This window comes from Neoarius graeffei, chromosome 22, assembly GCF_027579695.1.
Source record: "Neoarius graeffei isolate fNeoGra1 chromosome 22, fNeoGra1.pri, whole genome shotgun sequence".
Taxonomy (NCBI): Eukaryota; Metazoa; Chordata; class Actinopteri; order Siluriformes; family Ariidae; genus Neoarius; species Neoarius graeffei.
Genome location: NC_083590.1, coordinates 4955201 through 4973343, shown reverse-complemented (window position 1 = coordinate 4973343; position 18143 = coordinate 4955201). Strand labels below are relative to the sequence as shown.

Here is an 18143-nt window from a genome sequence, read left to right as displayed (position 1 = left end):
CGTCTATTGGGACTTCGTCTATCCCTATAGCCCATAGACGGTGCCCTAAGGCCGAGTACGGCCGTGGAGGGAAAAACTGATGATGATGATGGCCACGGGGCTCAAACCCAGAACTTTCTTGCTGTGAGGCGACAGTGCGAACCACCACACCACCATGCTGCCCACATCAAACCAGTAACTGATTAAATTTTTGAGATGGGACACCACTCAAGAAGGTACAGGAATTTAAATACTTGGGTTCTGCCTTGACTCGCAAATTTCTTTCAGCCCCATATTAATTCAGTCAGAAATAAAATAAATTGTTGCATGAAAATAGATCATTTTATTAAATGTTTTCACCCTACAGGTCAGGAAAATAATTTTCATTGTTGATATTACCAACAATAGATGATGCAGATATTTCCGATCAGAACACATCAGAAACAAATCTCCGCCCTCTCAGTGTAGTTTATAATACAACCCTAAATCAGAAAAAGTTGGGATGGTATGTTGAAATTAAAATTAAAATTGAAAACAATGATTTTGTCAATAATCTTTGACCTGTTTTGCACTCGGAACAATACAACAGCACGTTATTTGGTGTTCTACCTCATGAATTTTGTTTTTAAAAATACACATTTCAATTTTAATTCTTGCGATGCATTTGAAAAAAGTTGTTACAGTAAAGTATTTCCCACTTTATCATGTTCCCGTTCCTTCTCACAACACTTCAAAGATGTTTATGGACTGAAGACTCCAAGTGATGAAGTGTTTCAGGTCTTATTTTTGTCCCGTTCTTCCTGTAAACAGGTCTTAAGGTGTGTAACAGTTTGGGGTCGTCACTGTCATATTTATCATTTCTAAATTCTCCACACATTCTCTATTGGGGACAGAGGGGACATGCCCTCTTCTTCCACAGCCACGCCTTTGTAATGTGAGCAGAATGAGGTTTTGTATTGTCTTGTTGAAATCTCCCTGGAAAAGACGTCGTCCTGAAGGCAGCAGATGTTGCTCCAAAATCTCAGTGCACTTTTCTGCATTAATGCTCCATCACAGAAGTGTAAGTTACCTTCGCCAGGGGCACTGACCCAACCCCATACCATGACACACCCTGGCTTTTGGACTTGTTCCTGCGAACAGTCTGGATGGTCCTTTTCCTCTTTGGTCTGGAGCACACGGCGTCCATTTCTTACAAAGAAGACGATACTAAAAAAACACTACATTAAACACCAACCAAAGGACAAAGTGATGTGTGCCTTGTAGTGAGTCTCCTCGGGGCCTCAGATTAACTCCCCAAATGCTGATCCTGTCAGGTGAGAATCCCACCAATGTCCTGAAACTGTTCCTGTCCATTTCGGCTCCCTCTTCCACTGACTGGGTTCAGATTCAGTCCCTGTGTTTTTCCACCTGCTCTTTCAGGGTTTTTAAGGGACTGAGGTCCAGGCAGTTTCATGCAGATCACAAGTTGTTCCACATTCAGTGTAGAATTGTGTGCAGTCTGATTCACTGTGCACCATGAACACACACTGACCACGTCTCCGAGTCTCTTTCATTTGTTAGAACTAAATGACTGATGTGTTTATGAATGTGTTGTCTGTTCCCCAACATGGAAATGCAGGAACACCAGAGTCTTCATCTCACACACAGATGTTCATTACAACCTGAAAATAAAAGAAAAACATCTGGATTAATCCCCACACACTGGACTGTGGTACTTCATGACCAACAGCATGGAATCATCTCTGCTCCAAGAGAAACATTATTATCTCCTGTTGATAATTTAATCCAACATTTATTCAGTCTTATATAATATCTGTGTTCTAACATTGAGCTCCAACAAACGAGAACTTCCACAAGATCTCATCTCATCTCATTATCTCTAGCCGCTTTATCCTGTTCTACAGGGTCGCAGGCAAGCTGGAGCCTATCCCAGCTGACTACGGGCGAAAGGCGGGGGTACACCCTGGACAAGTCGCCAGGTCATCACAGGGCTGACACATAGACACAGACAACCATTCACACTCTCATTCACATCTACGGTCAATTTAGAGTCACCAGTTAACCTAACCTGCATGTCTTTGGACTGTGGGGGAAACCGGAGCACCCGGAGGAAACCCACGCGGACACGGGGAGAACATGCAAACTCCGCACAGAAAGGCCCTCGCCGGCCACAGGGCTCGAACCTGGACCTTCTTGCTGTGAGGCGACAGCGCTAACCACTACGCCACCGTGCCGCCCAACTTCCACAAGATCTAACAGGAAAGTGAGCAGACGTTTCCCATCACTGCTCTTATCCAATCACAGGCTTTGGAGCTTTTTAAACAGTAACTCACACTGCGGTGGGCTTGATCTCTTGTTCTACATGTAGATTTAAGTGCAGACTTTAAGAAGAAGCCGAGGTGAAGTTTACAGGAACGACGGAAGACACGGTGTGGAGGTGGAGAGCAGGAAGGAGTGTCAGAGTGAGTCAAGTGGCTCCTTAAATCACACATTTGTGGCCGTGTGGCATTAAAGATGATCATTTTACTGAGTTTTGAGGAGAGTTGAGAAGAAAGTGTGCTGCCGATCAGAAACGGAAAAGCCGAGATCATCTTATTCAGACAAAAGCAGCAGGATGAAGTCAGAGACAGCAGGGTGAACATTTCTCACACTGGTTTCATTCCATGGCCTGGTCATGTGATATTTACTGACATTAAAAAAATAACAATAAGCTGAAATGATTATTCTTTTTTTCGACATTTATCTAAAAAAGGTGATGACTCACCTCAGTGTCTGTAGTTTGTAATGTTCATCATTCTTAAGAGCAGAGAGCAGATTCTCTCCTGAGTCGCTTATTTCATTTCCGGACAGATCCAGTTCTCTCAGGTGTGAGGGGTTTGATCTCAGAGCTGAAGCGAGAGCAGCACAGCCTTCATCTGAGACACCACAATCACACAACCTGCAGAGACACAATGATACACACTTCACTGCCTCAGTTTATGAACATCAAGATTTACTTTGTGTGTCTTTAAATTAGAGGGGTGTGTGTGTGTGTGTGTGTGTGTGTGTGTGTGTGTGTGTGTGTAAGCTGCTTGCTGAAGGAGGAAGTGACCGCTCACTCATTGTAATCAGAAACACATTTCAGAAATAAATACAAATAATCAAACAGAACTTTATACGTACAATTTATTTGCAGTATTTACAAATTATTCCACCACTGCAGACTCCAATATGTTCAGGTTTGAGATGTCAATCATGTTCATTCCTGATTTACTGATTGGCAGTTGGTTATGAGGTTCCGCCCCTTTGAGAGATCTACCAATCATAATAAGGAGAAGCCGTGTGTCCAGACGGGACAAAGGAAAAGCACACTGTCCAATAACCACAGAGATGTGTTTTTTTCCTGTGTAAAACGGACCCGCCCACACTCCATTCCCTCCCAGTGAAGCCGTGTGTCTGGGCGGGGCTCAAAATGACACGTTTAAAGCCTGTTGTCCAATGAGCTTTCGTCTTTCTGCCCATTAAAACAGCGAGTACACAAAGCCCTAACAGACACTAATAGATGCTGAGGCTCCAGTGGGGGTCTGTTAGCTGTGTGTGTGTGTGTGTGTCAGGGGCTTTTCACACAGACTGCACTGTTCACCACGAAACAGTGTGAGTTTAATGAACAAACAGCGCCACACTGCAGTGAGATCCTTCATCAATCTGATTCACTCAGATACTGAAATACACCAAGACGGAGGAATAAAATCGACACTTTGGGAAACGTTTCATTGCTGCATTTGAATGAAATGTTCGGGGAAGCTGGACTTCCAGTGGCGTCTTAAAGCGATCACCACTGACAGAGATGGACTCAAACATTACTGACCGTTTTAACATTTATTATTATTATTATTATTATTATTATTATTATTATTAGCGCTGTCGCCTCACAATAAGAAGGTCCAGGTTCGAGCCCCGTGGCCGGCGAGGGCCTTTCTGTGTGGAGTTTGCATGTTCTCCCCGTGTCCGCGTGGGTTTCCTCCGGGTGCTCCGGTTTCCCCCACAGTCCAAAGACATGCAGGTTAGGTTAACTGGTGACTCTAAATTAACCGTAGGTGTGAATGTGAGTGTGAATGGTTGTCTGTGTCTATGTGTCAGCCCTGTGATGACCTGGCGACTTGTCCAGGGTGTACCCCGCCTTTCGCCCGTAGTCAGCTGCGATAGGCTCCAGCTCGCCTGCGACCCTGTAGAAGGATAAAGCGGCTAGAGATAATGAGATGAGATTATTATTATTATTATTAACTAATAATAGCTGCATTGGTGCCATGGTTTTGAATTTATTGGAAGTTCTTTTCTGCTCCTTTTTAATTTTTATTTATATGTAATTTTTTTATCTCTTTATTTTTGTTCCTGCATCAGTTCTCTGGCATTAACGACTCATTTTCGTTTCAAACTCTATATTCCTGAGATCATTTCCACCATGTCACTGCTGCTCACACAGAGGGCAGTTAGTTTGAGTCTCAGGTGCAGTTTGTGGGATTCGTTACAGTGTTGTAGTAAATTTCACAGTGAGTTCAGACACATCGCAGTCGGATCAAGTCCCGTTTTGTGCTGCAGCTTCTCACATACGTCCATCTGACCCAAAGACTCTGTGACAAATCATCAGTGTGCAGTGAACAGAAACAATCTTCCTCCTCAGGACACTGATGATGAAGCTAAAACCTCTGCTTCAGTCTCACTATTAGAGAATGGGTCTTACTGAGGAGCAGGTCATGTGACTCTCAGAGAGATGATCTTACCTCAGTTTCTCCAGTTTACAGTGAGGATTCTCCAGTCCAGCACAGAGACGCTTCACTCCTGAGTCTCTGAGTTTATTACGGGACAGATCCAGGTCTCTCAGGTGTGAGGGGTTTGATCTCAGAGCTGAACTCAGAGCAGCACAGCCTTCATCTGAGACACCACAATCACACAACCTGCAGAGACACAATGACACACACTTCATCAACAGATTTCCATCTTGGTTTAATACTGACTTTAAAGATGATGAGTGTAAAATTAATTTTATTATTCAGAATGTCATGAGGATTTAATATCACCTGTTTATTCTCATTAACAGTGTCATTAATAATGATAATACTGAGTGTTATATTGAGTTTCTCTCCTCTGTTGTGTGTGATATTAAACCATCAGCAGCTGAAGCTGAACAGAGAACAGCAGAGAGACCATGAACTTTAATCAGAGAGAGAGAGAGAGACTGAATCTCAGATGGGTCTCTACTAGACTTATAGTGCACTACACAGGGGCAATAAACTCGTTTCTCTGTCGGCTACACAGTGCATTAACATGTATATCTATCATTTCCGTGTATATCTATCCTGCGCTTCTTTCCGACTAATATTGTCCAAGTAATCCAGTAGTAGAACTTTTTTAGCTGTAGTTTTCTTCGCACAACAGCAACAGACGCTGGACATCTCCGCTCGGCTTCAGTATGTGAACAGCCAATCAGCGGGTCCCGTATTATGATTTTATATCACCAATGGGAGACACCCTTTGTCGGCTGTCCACCAATCACAGGCTCCCGTGCCACAATGGCGGTTTGTTGATAAATATTTAGAAAATAAAAATATTATTATGAAATATATGAAACCATCAAAAACAATAAAAAATGGTAATATATATACTGGTTAGAGGTAAGGAACATTATTCAGTGATATCGTTTATTATTAACTCCAATCATGATATAAAAGTTTCAAGTTTGACACCTGCCCACTTCAACCGTGCTGCTGGCACACGATGTCCTTGACCCTCGTCGCCCTGAGCCAATTGGTATAATTACGACAACTTTTTTGTACTTTTATATATTGTCATGTTGATGAATAAAACTTAAATGCATTTCCCGTGAAACGAGACGAGCTACTTTAGACTGGTTCCCTGCTCTCTTAGCGCAGAGTGAGGATGCAGTCCATGTCTCTGACGCTTGGTAGGATTCATTTTATTCAGGAACCAGTCCAGGAAAACACGATTTTCAATAGACACAGGTGAACTTTGTTTTGAGGAGGAGTCAGATGTCATGATGCATGATTCACTTTGCATAATAATAATAATAATAATAATAATAATAATAATTTCAATTTATATAGCGCCTTTCACAAACCCAAGGACGCTTTACACAGGAGTTACCAAAAAAAAAGCCACACTAGGAAGAGTAGTGTGAGGTAAAGAGAAAAGTTTTCAAGTTAGCTTTGAAGGAAGAGAGAGTGGAACAGTCACGAAGCGATTGTGGTAACGAGTTCCAAAGTTTAGTAGCAGCAACACTGAATGATCTGCCACCCATAGATGCCAGTTTAAAACGTGGGACAGTCAGAAGTCCACAGACAGAAGATCTGAGGGAGCGAGAGGGACAGTACAAATGAATTAGCTCACAGAGATAGGAAGGGGCGAAACCATGAAGAGCTTTATAGGTTAAAAGCAAGATTTTGTATTTGATCCGAGAGATAACTGGCAACCAATGCAGTTGCTGTAAAACAGGAGTGATGTGAGCAGTGCGCTTGGTGAGTGTGAGGACTCTTGCTGCTGAGTTTTGGATGGACTGCAGGCGATTGAGCAATGTGGCAGGGAGACCATAAAAGAGAGAATTGCAATAGTCAAGACGAGAAAAAATAAATGCAATGACCAACATTTTGGTATCAGTTTCCAAGAGAAAAGGGCAGAGATGTGCAATATTGTGGAGGTGAAAGAAAGCATTCTTAGTAATTAGTTTAAAATGGGGTTCAAATGTAAGGGTGGAGTCAAAGAGAACTCCAAGGTTTTTTATAACTTGGGAAGGACTAATAGACACACCATCAACATCAATAGTAAAACTGGAGAAGTTCAGAACCTGTCTTTTGGTACCTACTAATAGAACCTCTGTTTTGCTAGCATTAAGTTTAATGCAGTTCTTATGCAGCCATTGCTTAAAGGAACAGTCCACCGCACTTCCATAATGAAATATGCTCTTATCTGAATTGAGACGAGCTGCTCCGTACCTGTCCGAGCTTTGCGCGACCTCCCAGTCAGTCAGACGCAGTCAGACGTGCTGTCACTCCTGTTAGCAATGTAGCTAGGCTCAGTATGGCCAATGGTATTTTTTTGGGCTGTAGTTAGATGCGACCAAACTCTTCTGCGTTTTTCCTGTTTACATAGGTTTATATGACCAGTGATATGAAACAAGTTCAGTTACACAAATTGAATCATAGCGATTTTCTATGCTATGGAAAGTCCGCACTATAATGACAGGCGTACTAACACCTTCTGCGCGCTTCGGCAGCGCATTGATATCTGAGCTCCGTATCAATGCGCTGCCGAAGCGCGCAGAAGGTGTTAGTATGCCTGTCATTATAGTGCGGACTTTCCATAGCATAGAAAATTGCTACGTTTCAATTTGTGTAACTGAACTTGTTTCATATCACTGGTCATATAAACCTATGTAAACAGGAAAAATGCGGAAGAGTTTGGTCGCATCTAACTACAGCCCCAAAAAATACCATTGGCCATACTGAGCCTAGCTACATTGCTAACAGGAGTGACAGCACGTCTGACTGCGTCTGACTGACTGGGAGGTCGCGCAAAGCTCGGACAGGTACGGAGCAGCTCGTCTCAATTCAGATAAGAGCATATTTCATTATGGAAGTACGGTGGACTGTTCCTTTAAGGTCAGTGATGCAAGTCCTTAGCAGCTGGACAGAGGCTATGGAAGGGGTGATAGTGATGTAGATTTGAATGTCATCAGCAAAACAATGAAAGTTAAGGCCATGGTTACAAATAATCTGGCCTATAGGAGAAACATAAAAAGAAGGGGACCAAGGACAGAACCCTGAGGCACACCTTGAGCAACAGTAGCAGTGGATGATTTATGAACACCAATAGAGATGAACTGTTGCCTGTTTGCTAGATATGACTGAAACCAGGCTAAAGCTAAGCCAGTAATACCAAAAGAAGATAGTCTGGAAATGAGTCTCTCATGATGTACAGTGTCAAAGGCAGCTGTGAGGTCCAAGAGAGCAAGGACATTGAGATGACCAGCATCAGTTGAGAGCAGGAGGTCATTAACAACTCTTTAGAGAGCAGATTCAGTGCTGTGCAGATTGTGAAAGCCTGACTGAAAGGGTTCATAGAGATCATTACGAGCAAGGAAAGTATGAAGCTGAGAGGCTACAACTTGCTCTGTTACTTTAGCTAGGAAAGGGAGATTTGAAATGGGTCTGTAATTGGACAGTGAAAGAGAATCTAGACCAGGTTTCTTTAGTATTGGTGTAACAGAAGCAATTTTGAGGGAGATGGGAACAGTGCCTAAAGCAAAACACTGATTAATCATATGAGCAATATTCAGTGGCGGCTGCTGGTTTTTAAAACAGGGGAAGCCCATTTTACGCATTCATCGTAAAACCTGTAGGCCGGATATCAAAGCATAGAAAGGTGTGCCCCATTAGCATAGTGAACTAGACAACCCTACCTAGTGGCAGAAAGTATTTTTGCTTGTACATTTCATGTTATAGTCTGGCTTGCCAGGCTAGTGCCTCATATCCTTAATCAAAAATATCAAACATCCAAAAATCACTGGCTATTCAACGAAGAGCCTTGAACATCATACCCTGATATGCAACACAGAGTCTTTAACACAACACCCAGCTGTGCAACACATCCTTGAACATCTTCTGCAACACAGTCTGGAAATTCATAACAAGGTAGGCTATGCAACACACAGAACCTTGAATATTATACCCAGGTATAACCTATAACACAGAGCCCACCATTCTCTTAACATTACTGAACAATATACACACTTCAGATTCATGAACATGAACACTATTTATACACAAATTCTGCCCTCCGCTCCTTTTCCAGAAAATGGTCTGTGACCCTGTCATACTAGCTGGTTGTGCTTTCCAGAGACTTCACCAATTTCTGTTAGCAGCTAGCACTGCAGATCCCAATAAGGCTCAAGCTAGCCTACAACCAGATTGAACTACAAATGAAATAAACGAGTGAATTCACGAATGATCAAACTGATAGAATGGATGAAAGTTAATGGAGCACAACTAGTAATATTTACATTTATTTACAGAGTAATGTACAGAGACAATGAGAAGAAACGTTTATATGAAAAGAAATTCGGACAGCACTTTGGCACACGACTACACTTTCTCAAAATCCGCGAGGGACTGACTGATCATACTTCCGTGTTCCTCGCCGATGCCGAAGTACAGAGCCCGCCCTCCTCATGTCTTTCAAACACTACCTCCAATAATCCTTCATCAGCCTGGCTTCTTGCCCCTCCCACTGTCTCGTTTAGTCCCAGAGAAGCCCGGCTTCCCTGGAAGTGACGATTTTGTCGATTTTAACCAATAACAACTAGCCGAAATTGGCTGTTCAGAGCCGTCTCATAGACTGCAACGGATACCCGGCTGCCAGCACATAGAGCCCATTGAAATAAGAAAGGTTACAGCGTGTTGCCAGATTGGGCTATTTTAAGTGCATTTTAGAGGGTTTTGAACATATTTTGGCTGGAAAACGTCAGCAGTATCTGGCAATGCTGGTTACAGCCTGGCAGCAAAGGTGATTCTCGTAGCAAACTGCAAGTTCGTCAGACATCACTCAAATAAGTTACAGGATAGCTATGAACGTAAATACAATCTTGGGCATATATTATGTTATGCAAGTTATTGTTTGAATGAGAATTCAACATCGTAGATGCCGCAGTTTGGGGAGAGAATTTTAGGGGAAGCTTGGCTTCCCTTGTTGTCTCTGAGAAATCGCCCCTGGGGGAGATAGCAGATACACAGGATTTAAGAAGTGCAGTGGGTGCAGGGTCCAGCAGACATGAGGAGGAGGACTTAGTCATAATTTCCGATACTTTAGAAGAATCAACAGGAGAGAAAGCAGAGAGACAGCAGTCAGCTTTATGAGAAAGAGCTACTTGCGAGACAGAAGAATGAATTTCAGAAGGAAAATGTTGGTAAATACTGTCAATTTTATCCTTGAAAAAATCCAAAAAAGCCTGACACTGAGCAGGGGAGCTGGGAGTGGCTGAGGAAGGAGGCTGAAGAAGTTTATTTACTGTATTAAACAGAGTTTTGGGTCTATGGTTGCCACTCTTAATGATGTTAGCGTAGTAGGAGGATTGGGCAGCATTAAGAGCATCCTTATACTTTGCGATGTGTTCAGAGAAGAGTGAAAGATGAATAGTAAGGCCAGTTTTCTTATAAAGGCGCTCTAGCCGCCTTCCCTTGGCCCTCATGGCCCTAAGCTCAGAGGTGAACCAAGGAGAGGCGCGATTCGCGGAGACCTGTCTAGTTTTAAGGGGAGTGAAAGTATTAAGTGTGTTAGATATAGTATTATTGTAAATAGAAACTGTATCATCAGGAGAGTAGAGATGAAAGTGGAGCAAAGAAAAAAATCCTGAACTTCTGAAAGTCAAACTAAGATTGGGGGGCAACGTCCCCTGAAAAAAATTTAATAACATGCACAACCCTGCATTCTAGTGCATTTTCGTACTTATTTTCACTAAAACAAGTTACAACTTTTAAGCCTTTTTCTTTCATGTACATTAATGATTAACATGTCAAAAATATAAAATATTATTCCCCTAGTTAATGAGTAATTTTCAGGAGTGCATTGTTCTAAATTCAGAATTTTCACTACTGGATGTCAAAACTTATATAAAGTGATGCTGTCACATCTTATGTGCAATACTGCATATATGTTTAGAAAATAATAATTCAACTGATATTAAATAGTTCACACTTTCATGAAATTGAATTGATTTAATATCAAAACAGTCTTATTAATCAGATATATATTTATTGTAACAGTAAACTCATTCAGAACAGAAAAGATAAATCAGCCACATTATCTTGTAAAATTGAGCTTATTCAACACAAACTATTATCAAAAAGAATATTTTCTTATCATCATGCCACTTTAAAGATTTCAAACTATTAATAATGCACTAAAACTTAACTGGTTTGAACTGTGTGTGTGTGTGTGTGTGTGTGTGTGTGTGTGTGTGTGTGTGTGTGTGTGTGTGTGTGTGAGACATGGAATGCACTGCAAAGTTCATAGTTTTGTAAAAGCCAAAGAAGACAGTCTGCTAGGGTAAGTGAAAACCAGCTGTGAAATGGACACCACTAAATCTAGACCCTCTTCTTCTTCGGTTGTTCCACAGCCTTACAGCTGTTTTGTTTTCTCCTACGCTTTCCCCAAAAGGTTCGTTCCATAGACATGGCATTTGTGACTCTTGTGTCGCGAGAGAACTCTTGAGCAAACTTTATGAGATGTGGAGACATGGACAGTGGTAGGGAATGTTCTGCCATGAATGATAATAAAGAAGCCTCCTGGTCTGATTTCCTATCAAGAAAACTAATGATTGGTTTTGCCGGAGTCGTCTGACTGGCTGAGCAAGAAGCAGCACTGTGAACATTCTCAGAAGGCATCGTGCAAGTAGTACTGGTGGCTCCTTTCTCCATTGCATTTACATTGTGAAATACTGCGGGAAGAGTCTGGTTTGTTCTCTTCAATCTACGAGCTTCAATGTGCTTCTTATGCTTACTGTGGCTTCGGAGGTCTTTCTTCCCAGATGACTCGTATTTAAGCAGCTCAAAACAAAAAATGGAAAAAATATATTCTCTCACACTTAAAATGTTAATATTTAGAGGTATACAAATTCATAAATTACATTAAATATAGGTAACCAATTATATCCCAATAAATGGCATACTAATAAATTATAATCTCATTTATACTGAGTGTGTGGTTCATTTTTTATTTTTACGAACATTAACACTTCAATACGCCGATACGGTTTACAATATCACGCACGCTCACTGATAACTACTTTTATTTGCGGTCATTATCAGTCACGTCAAGTCAATAAGAATTTATTCACAATTTTCTAAATCTCAACATGGATCTCAAGTACAACAAATTAAGAATAAGAAAAAATTACTTACCACGTGCATAATGCATATCCTGGCCTGTCCACTTTCCTCACACAGTCCGATAAAAAGTCACCGTTTGCATCTTTCTCCTCCAGCCACGACCATTTGAACTTGTTCTTTACCTTTCCTTCTATGCTACGGATATCCGCCGACCTGTCAACTTGTTTGTACATTATTATTGCTGAATCGGTAAACACATTTCAATAGAGGAGGCTCTTCAATTGTCTCGCTCAATAGAAAGGTACACAAAAGAAAGACCGCGTTTTCTAAAGCACGATATCGCGATAAAATCTCGTTCACATGACATGAGGTATGTATATAAGCATATAAGGTCTCGTACATACCAGCAAGCATTGCGAGACTACAAAAACGGCAACGCCCTGTCGCCGAACGTAAACAAGCCGTGCGATCGCAAAACCGAATTTCTATGAAACGGAATGCGAAAAATCCGAAAAATAAATTTCTCCATTCGGAAAACCGGAGATTTTCAAGAGTTTTGTCAAATATCCGGATTTCCGGGTAAATCCGGAAGACTTTCATCTATAGGAGAGGAAACCTCAGCAAATTTACAAAAAGAAGAGAGGAGAGAGGCAGAGAAAGAATGCACATCAATAGAAGAAAGATTACGGAAAGAGACAGTAGAACGCAGAGGAAGTTTAGAAGAAGGCACACTGAGACAACACTCGATCAACTTGTGGTCAGTAAAACCTCCATCAGAACCCGATACAGATACAATTTTTATACCAGTAGAGCGAAGCGAGTCAAGTATATGACCAGGATTATGTGTGGGAAAGTCAACATGCTGAGTTCAACCAAAACATTCAAAGACAGTCAAGAGCTCATCAGTCAGGGAGCAACTAGCGTCAACATGAATATTAAAGTCACCCAGAAGAATGACGGCAGGACAGACAGATGAGGCGACAGTTAGCAGTTCATTCAGTTCAGACAGAAAAAGAGATGGTGATGATTTGGGAGGTCGATAGATTAAGAGCAGCAACATCGGTGTGGGAGTGGAGGTTTTCAAAGCCAGATATTCACAGGATGTAACATCATGAAAAACAATCTCTAAGTTTTAAACCACATCGGAAAACTGCAGCGAGACCTCCACCTTTCCCTGTGAGACGTGGCTTTGATATATATGTGTATCCAGCTGGTCAAGACATATAATAATAATAATAATAATAATAGAACTATGCTACTGCCGGACTGACAGTTCAGACCTGCATCATGGAGCAGTTGCCTGTGTATAGGTTGCCAGCACTAACTTTTGTCGTCCGATCGGAGGATTACCATTCAAGTTTTACTCGTCCTTGCACAGACTTTAGTCGTCTCGGACGATCGGACGCGGGGTTTTTCGAGCATAGCACTTCTTTCAAAAATTCAATGTTTTAATGATCTTTCCTGCTCATACAAAATAAAAATTCCAAAATCTATTTTCCTGTAAAAATTCAAAACCAAGGATCAGCAAAGTAGCAGCAATAAAATAAAAAACTACACCAGTTTTCCCTTCATCAGGTAAACCACACAACCATCTAAATGTAAACAGTGAGGAAGGAACGTGCTTTCTGCAGCCTCAACTCTGTTACAGCTAAATCAGGCTCCAATCACAGTTCTGTACTGAAATGGAGGAAAGTCAGCATCTCCACATGCTCTTGTGAGAGACTCGCCATAGCTCCGCCCACCAGACAAACCAAATCCAAAAATAAATCAATTAACTCGTTAATTCCTCAATTATAAAATAATGACTCAACTAAACACCAGACAAACAAACACTTCCTGTTCACCCAGACCCCTTTACACACACAAAATACCCATATTTACCATTTCCATTAAAAACACCCCTGTCAGAATGGACCACACCACCAAACACCCCTATTTCCCTGTGGTGGTACAGTCCCCCGCTTTCCGACTGGAACCAGGAGGTGGTGGTGGAGTTGAACGGCGGTGAATGAAACTGGATATGGGGTTGTTTTACAAAGTTTTAACCAATAAATGAGAATATTTTAACAGCCAGTGTGGATGTCTGCATTTCTTGATCCCAGATAATGTTTCTACAGATGAGAGATGAACACGACAAAGCTGAAGGAGGGAATATTTCAGTTTGGACACAAATGTGTTTAAAAAGCCGAGAGGTCTTTCCCTGCACTTCTAAAACAACCGAGTTCGTTCAAATGGAGTTAATCTTTAGTGAACGGTGATAAATGACACAGTGAACAGTAAAACAGTACAGAAACAGTAGCAGCAGTTCAGCTCCTAGCTGTTTTTGTCGATAAACGGTTTAGTGCTCGCTCCCACGCATCACCGCTCCGTCCCTCACACTCCGTTTAAGAAATCTACATTTAAACCATATTTTTGTTTTGATTCTAGAATCCTGTGTAGATATCGAAACGTGCGCTAAATAAATGTTTCCCCTCTATTGGTGCAGTTTCACGATAAATGGAGATGTTCGTTATTCAGGCTGTCACTTTTTCCCCAAACATCAACTTCACCGAGATCAAACCCAGAAACCCTTCACTTTGGCCACGCCCATAAACAGGAGGTGCAGAATTTTCATTGCGGTTTTGTGAGAAAATATCAAATTCTCCAGACATGGGCAAACTCGTGCAGTCAGCAGCAGCACCATCTCCAGCTGTAAACGTCGCCGTGACATTATGACGTCGATGTAACGTTTAAAAGTGTAAATGGTATTCGGACTGTGAACAGGTTCGCTGGGAATAACAGGTTGTTAGTTGCTTCTCTGTTCCAACTCCAACAAATCAAGAGACTCTGCATTTCAAATAAACGTTACAGCTCATAACATGAAGACCATAAGACGGCTTTCACCGTTAACGTTAGCCAACTAGCTAGCTAACTTCCTGAGATGAACCTTCATCCAGTGAGCCGACCTGCTTCCTCTTCACACACTCTGACAGAGAGGATGTGCTTCCATAGCAGCTAAGGTCAGCTTTACAAACTGGGTCATTCACAACCTTTCCTTTCAGAATTCAGTGTGAAAAGCTCCCACACTTTGGAGGTTTTTGTTTCTGAAGCTGCCTTCGCGCTTTTGTGAATTTCTCTCCAGTAAGTGCGAACATCAAAGCATTCCGAGTTAGCGCGAAAAACACACGTGATGATGTCACCAACTAATCAACTATTACATCAGTTGGGAACTAATTTGGTCATCAGTTTTAGTCGACGAAATCGATTAATCGTTACACCCCGAGTGAACAGAAACAATCTTCCTCCTCAGGACACTGATGATGAAGCTAAAACCTCTGCTTCAGTCTCACTATTAGAGAATGGGTCTTACTGAGGAGCAGGTCATGTGACTCTCAGAGAGATGATCTTACCTCAGTGTCTCCAGTTTACAGTGAGGATTCTCCAGTACAGCACAGAGACGCTTCACTCCTGAGTCTCCGAGTTTATTAGAGGACAAATTCAGGTGTCTCAGGTGTGAGGGGTTTGATCTCAGAGCTGAACTCAGAGCAGCACAGCCTTCATCTGAGACACCACAACCCCAAAACCTGCAGAGACACAATGACACACACTTCATCAACAGATTTCCATCTTGGTTTAATACTGACTTTAAAGATGATGAGTGTAAAATTAATTTTATTATTCAGAATGTCATGAGCATTTAATATCACCTGTTTATTCTCATTAACAGTGTCATTAATAATGATAATACTGAGTGTTATATTGAGTTTCTCTCCTCTGTTGTGTGTGATATTAAACTATCAGCAGCTGAAGCTGAACAGAGAACAGCAGAGAGACCATGAACTTTAATCAGAGAGAGAGAGAGAGAGAGAGAGACTGAATCTCAGATGGGTCTCTACTAGACTTATAGTGCACTACACAGGGGCAATAAACTTGTTTCTCCGTCGTCTACACAGTGCATTTATAGAACACTATAGATTTATATTGTTGGAGAATCAAGGAAGTAAACAAAGATCATTCCATATAAATCCTACAAACATTCAGCCACTCGTTCTCGAGACAGCGTGAGAACAAGAATCTCACACAAATGGGAATAAACCCCAAAGCGTGAAGACAATAACACTTCAGTCCTCGAAAAAAATCTCCCAGTTTTACGGCCCAATGTGCGAGTAGCACCCAAAACATACTCACCCGAAAAACAATTCCACTTGGCCAGAGCTTGATTTTATTTTGGAGAGGACAGAATGCAGTGGATTTTTTTTTTTATATCGGTGAAGCAGCATCATTATGATAAATCCACAAAACCATCACACCAATATACAGTGGTGCTTGAAAGTTTGTGAACCCTTTAGAATTTTCTATATTTCTGCATAAATATGACCTAAAACATCATCAGATTTTCACACAAGTTCTAAAAGTAGATAAAGAGAACCCAGTTAAACAAATGAGACAAAAATATTATACTTGGTCATTTATTTATTGAGGAAAATGATCCAATATTACATATCTGTGAGTGGAAAAAGCATGTGAATCTCAAGGATTAGCAATTAATTTCAAGGTGAAATTAGAGTCAGATGTTTTCAATCAATGGGACGACAATCAGGTGTGAGTGGGCACCCTGTTTTATTTAAAGAACAGGGATCTATCAAAGTCTGATCTTCACAACACGTTTGTGGAAGTGTATCATGGCACAAACAAAGGAGATTTCTGAGGACCTCAGAAAAAGCGTTGTTGATGCTCATCAGGCTGGAAAAGGTTACAAAACCATCTCTAAAGAGTTTGGACACCATCAATCCACAGTCAGACAGATTGTGTACAAATGGAGGAAATTCAAGACCATTGTTACCCTCCCCATGAGTGGTTGACCAACAAAGATCACTCCAAGAGCAAGGCGTGTAATAGTTGGTGAGGTCACAAAGGACACCAGGGTAACTTCTAAGCAACTGAAGGCCTCTCTCACATTGGCTAATGTTAAAGTTCATGAGTCCAACATCAGAAAAACACTGAACAACAATGGTGTGCATGGCAGGGTTGTAAGGAGAAAGGAAGTAAACAAAGATCATTCCATATAAATCCTACAAACATTCAGCCACTCGTTCTCGAGACAGCGTGAGAACGAGAATCTCACACAAATGGGTAGAAACCCTAACCCTTCCCCCCTCCCCTTTATTGTCACTGTGTGCAATGTAGCGCAAGTCCCGCCCCCCATTCTAGAATGTTAAGAGTTCCCGCCCGCACGAGGTTGCACACTTGCACATTCATTCTGTCCCAACTCCAGTCATTTGCGCACACATGCTTTATGAGAGCAATATCATGGCATGTTCAAAACAAGCTACTCTTGACTCTTTCTTTGGAAAGCGCCCATCTGACAGTGCAGATACACAACATGAGCCAGAGGCAAAAAAATATCGCCCATTCACTTGCAATTACGACCCTTCATACATACAATTCGGCTTTATTTCAAGTGATAGTTATCTCCCGAAACCAATCTGTGTTATCTGCCAAACCATGCTAAGCAATGAAGCTATTATGCCATCCAAATTACTCCAGCATTTGGAAACTAAACAGTCACATCTCAAGGATAAATCGGAGGATTTTTTTCAGAAGAAAACGTGATGAATTGGCCACCCAAACTAAAGTGTTGAAAAGTAATTTGACTGAGAATGAAAAGCTAACAAAGGCATCATACATGATTTCACACCACATTTCCAAATGTCAGGCACCCTTCACAATTGGGGAGAAGCTAATTATGCCTTCGATTGTTGCTGCTTGTAATGAAGTGCTGGGTCCGGCTGCTGCAGCCAAAGTAAAAGAGATTCCTCTGTCAAATGACACCGTCTGTCGTCGAATTGACGATATGGCGGCAGACATCGAAATGCAAATTTTAGAAAGGGCGAAGTCATCTGACTGGTTTGCCATTCAATTGGATGAGACCGCGGATCTCTCTAACTTGGCTATGCTTCTGGTCTACATCAGATATGCTCATGAGGGCCGGTTTCATGAGGATTTTTTTGTTTTGTAAGGTGCTTCCAGGGACCACAACCACTGGAGAAATATTCCGTATGCTTGAGGGGTACATCTCTGGGCATGGGTTGATATGGGGGTGTTGCATCGGTGTCTGCACAGATGGGGCAGCGGCTATGCCCGGCAGGCACAACGGAGTTGTTGCTCAGGTAAAAGCCGTTTCACCATCAGTGCAGGCAACGTGCTGTGTTATTCATCGAGAGGTACTTGCCTCGAAACGCCTGTCCACAGAGCTTCATGAAGTTTTAAATCAAGTGCTCAAAATAGTGAACTTCATGAAGGCCAATC

At 41.7% G+C, this 18143-nt stretch overlaps 1 protein-coding gene across 1 annotated transcript in view; it reads right to left on the bottom strand.

Moving 5' to 3' along the window:
- Positions 1–1394: 1394 nt before the first annotated feature.
- Positions 1395–18143, bottom strand: part of LOC132870264 (NLR family CARD domain-containing protein 3-like) — a 63469-nt gene continuing 46720 nt past the window's right edge. Inside the window, exons 7-10 of the mRNA XM_060903904.1 lie at positions 15245–15418; positions 4740–4913; positions 2744–2917; positions 1395–1640 (exon numbers count right to left, since the gene is read on the bottom strand). Coding sequence (XP_060759887.1) covers positions 1634–1640; positions 2744–2917; positions 4740–4913; positions 15245–15418 — 529 coding nt within the window. The 3' untranslated portion in view covers positions 1395–1633. The remainder of the gene's footprint in view (positions 1641–2743; positions 2918–4739; positions 4914–15244; positions 15419–18143) is intronic.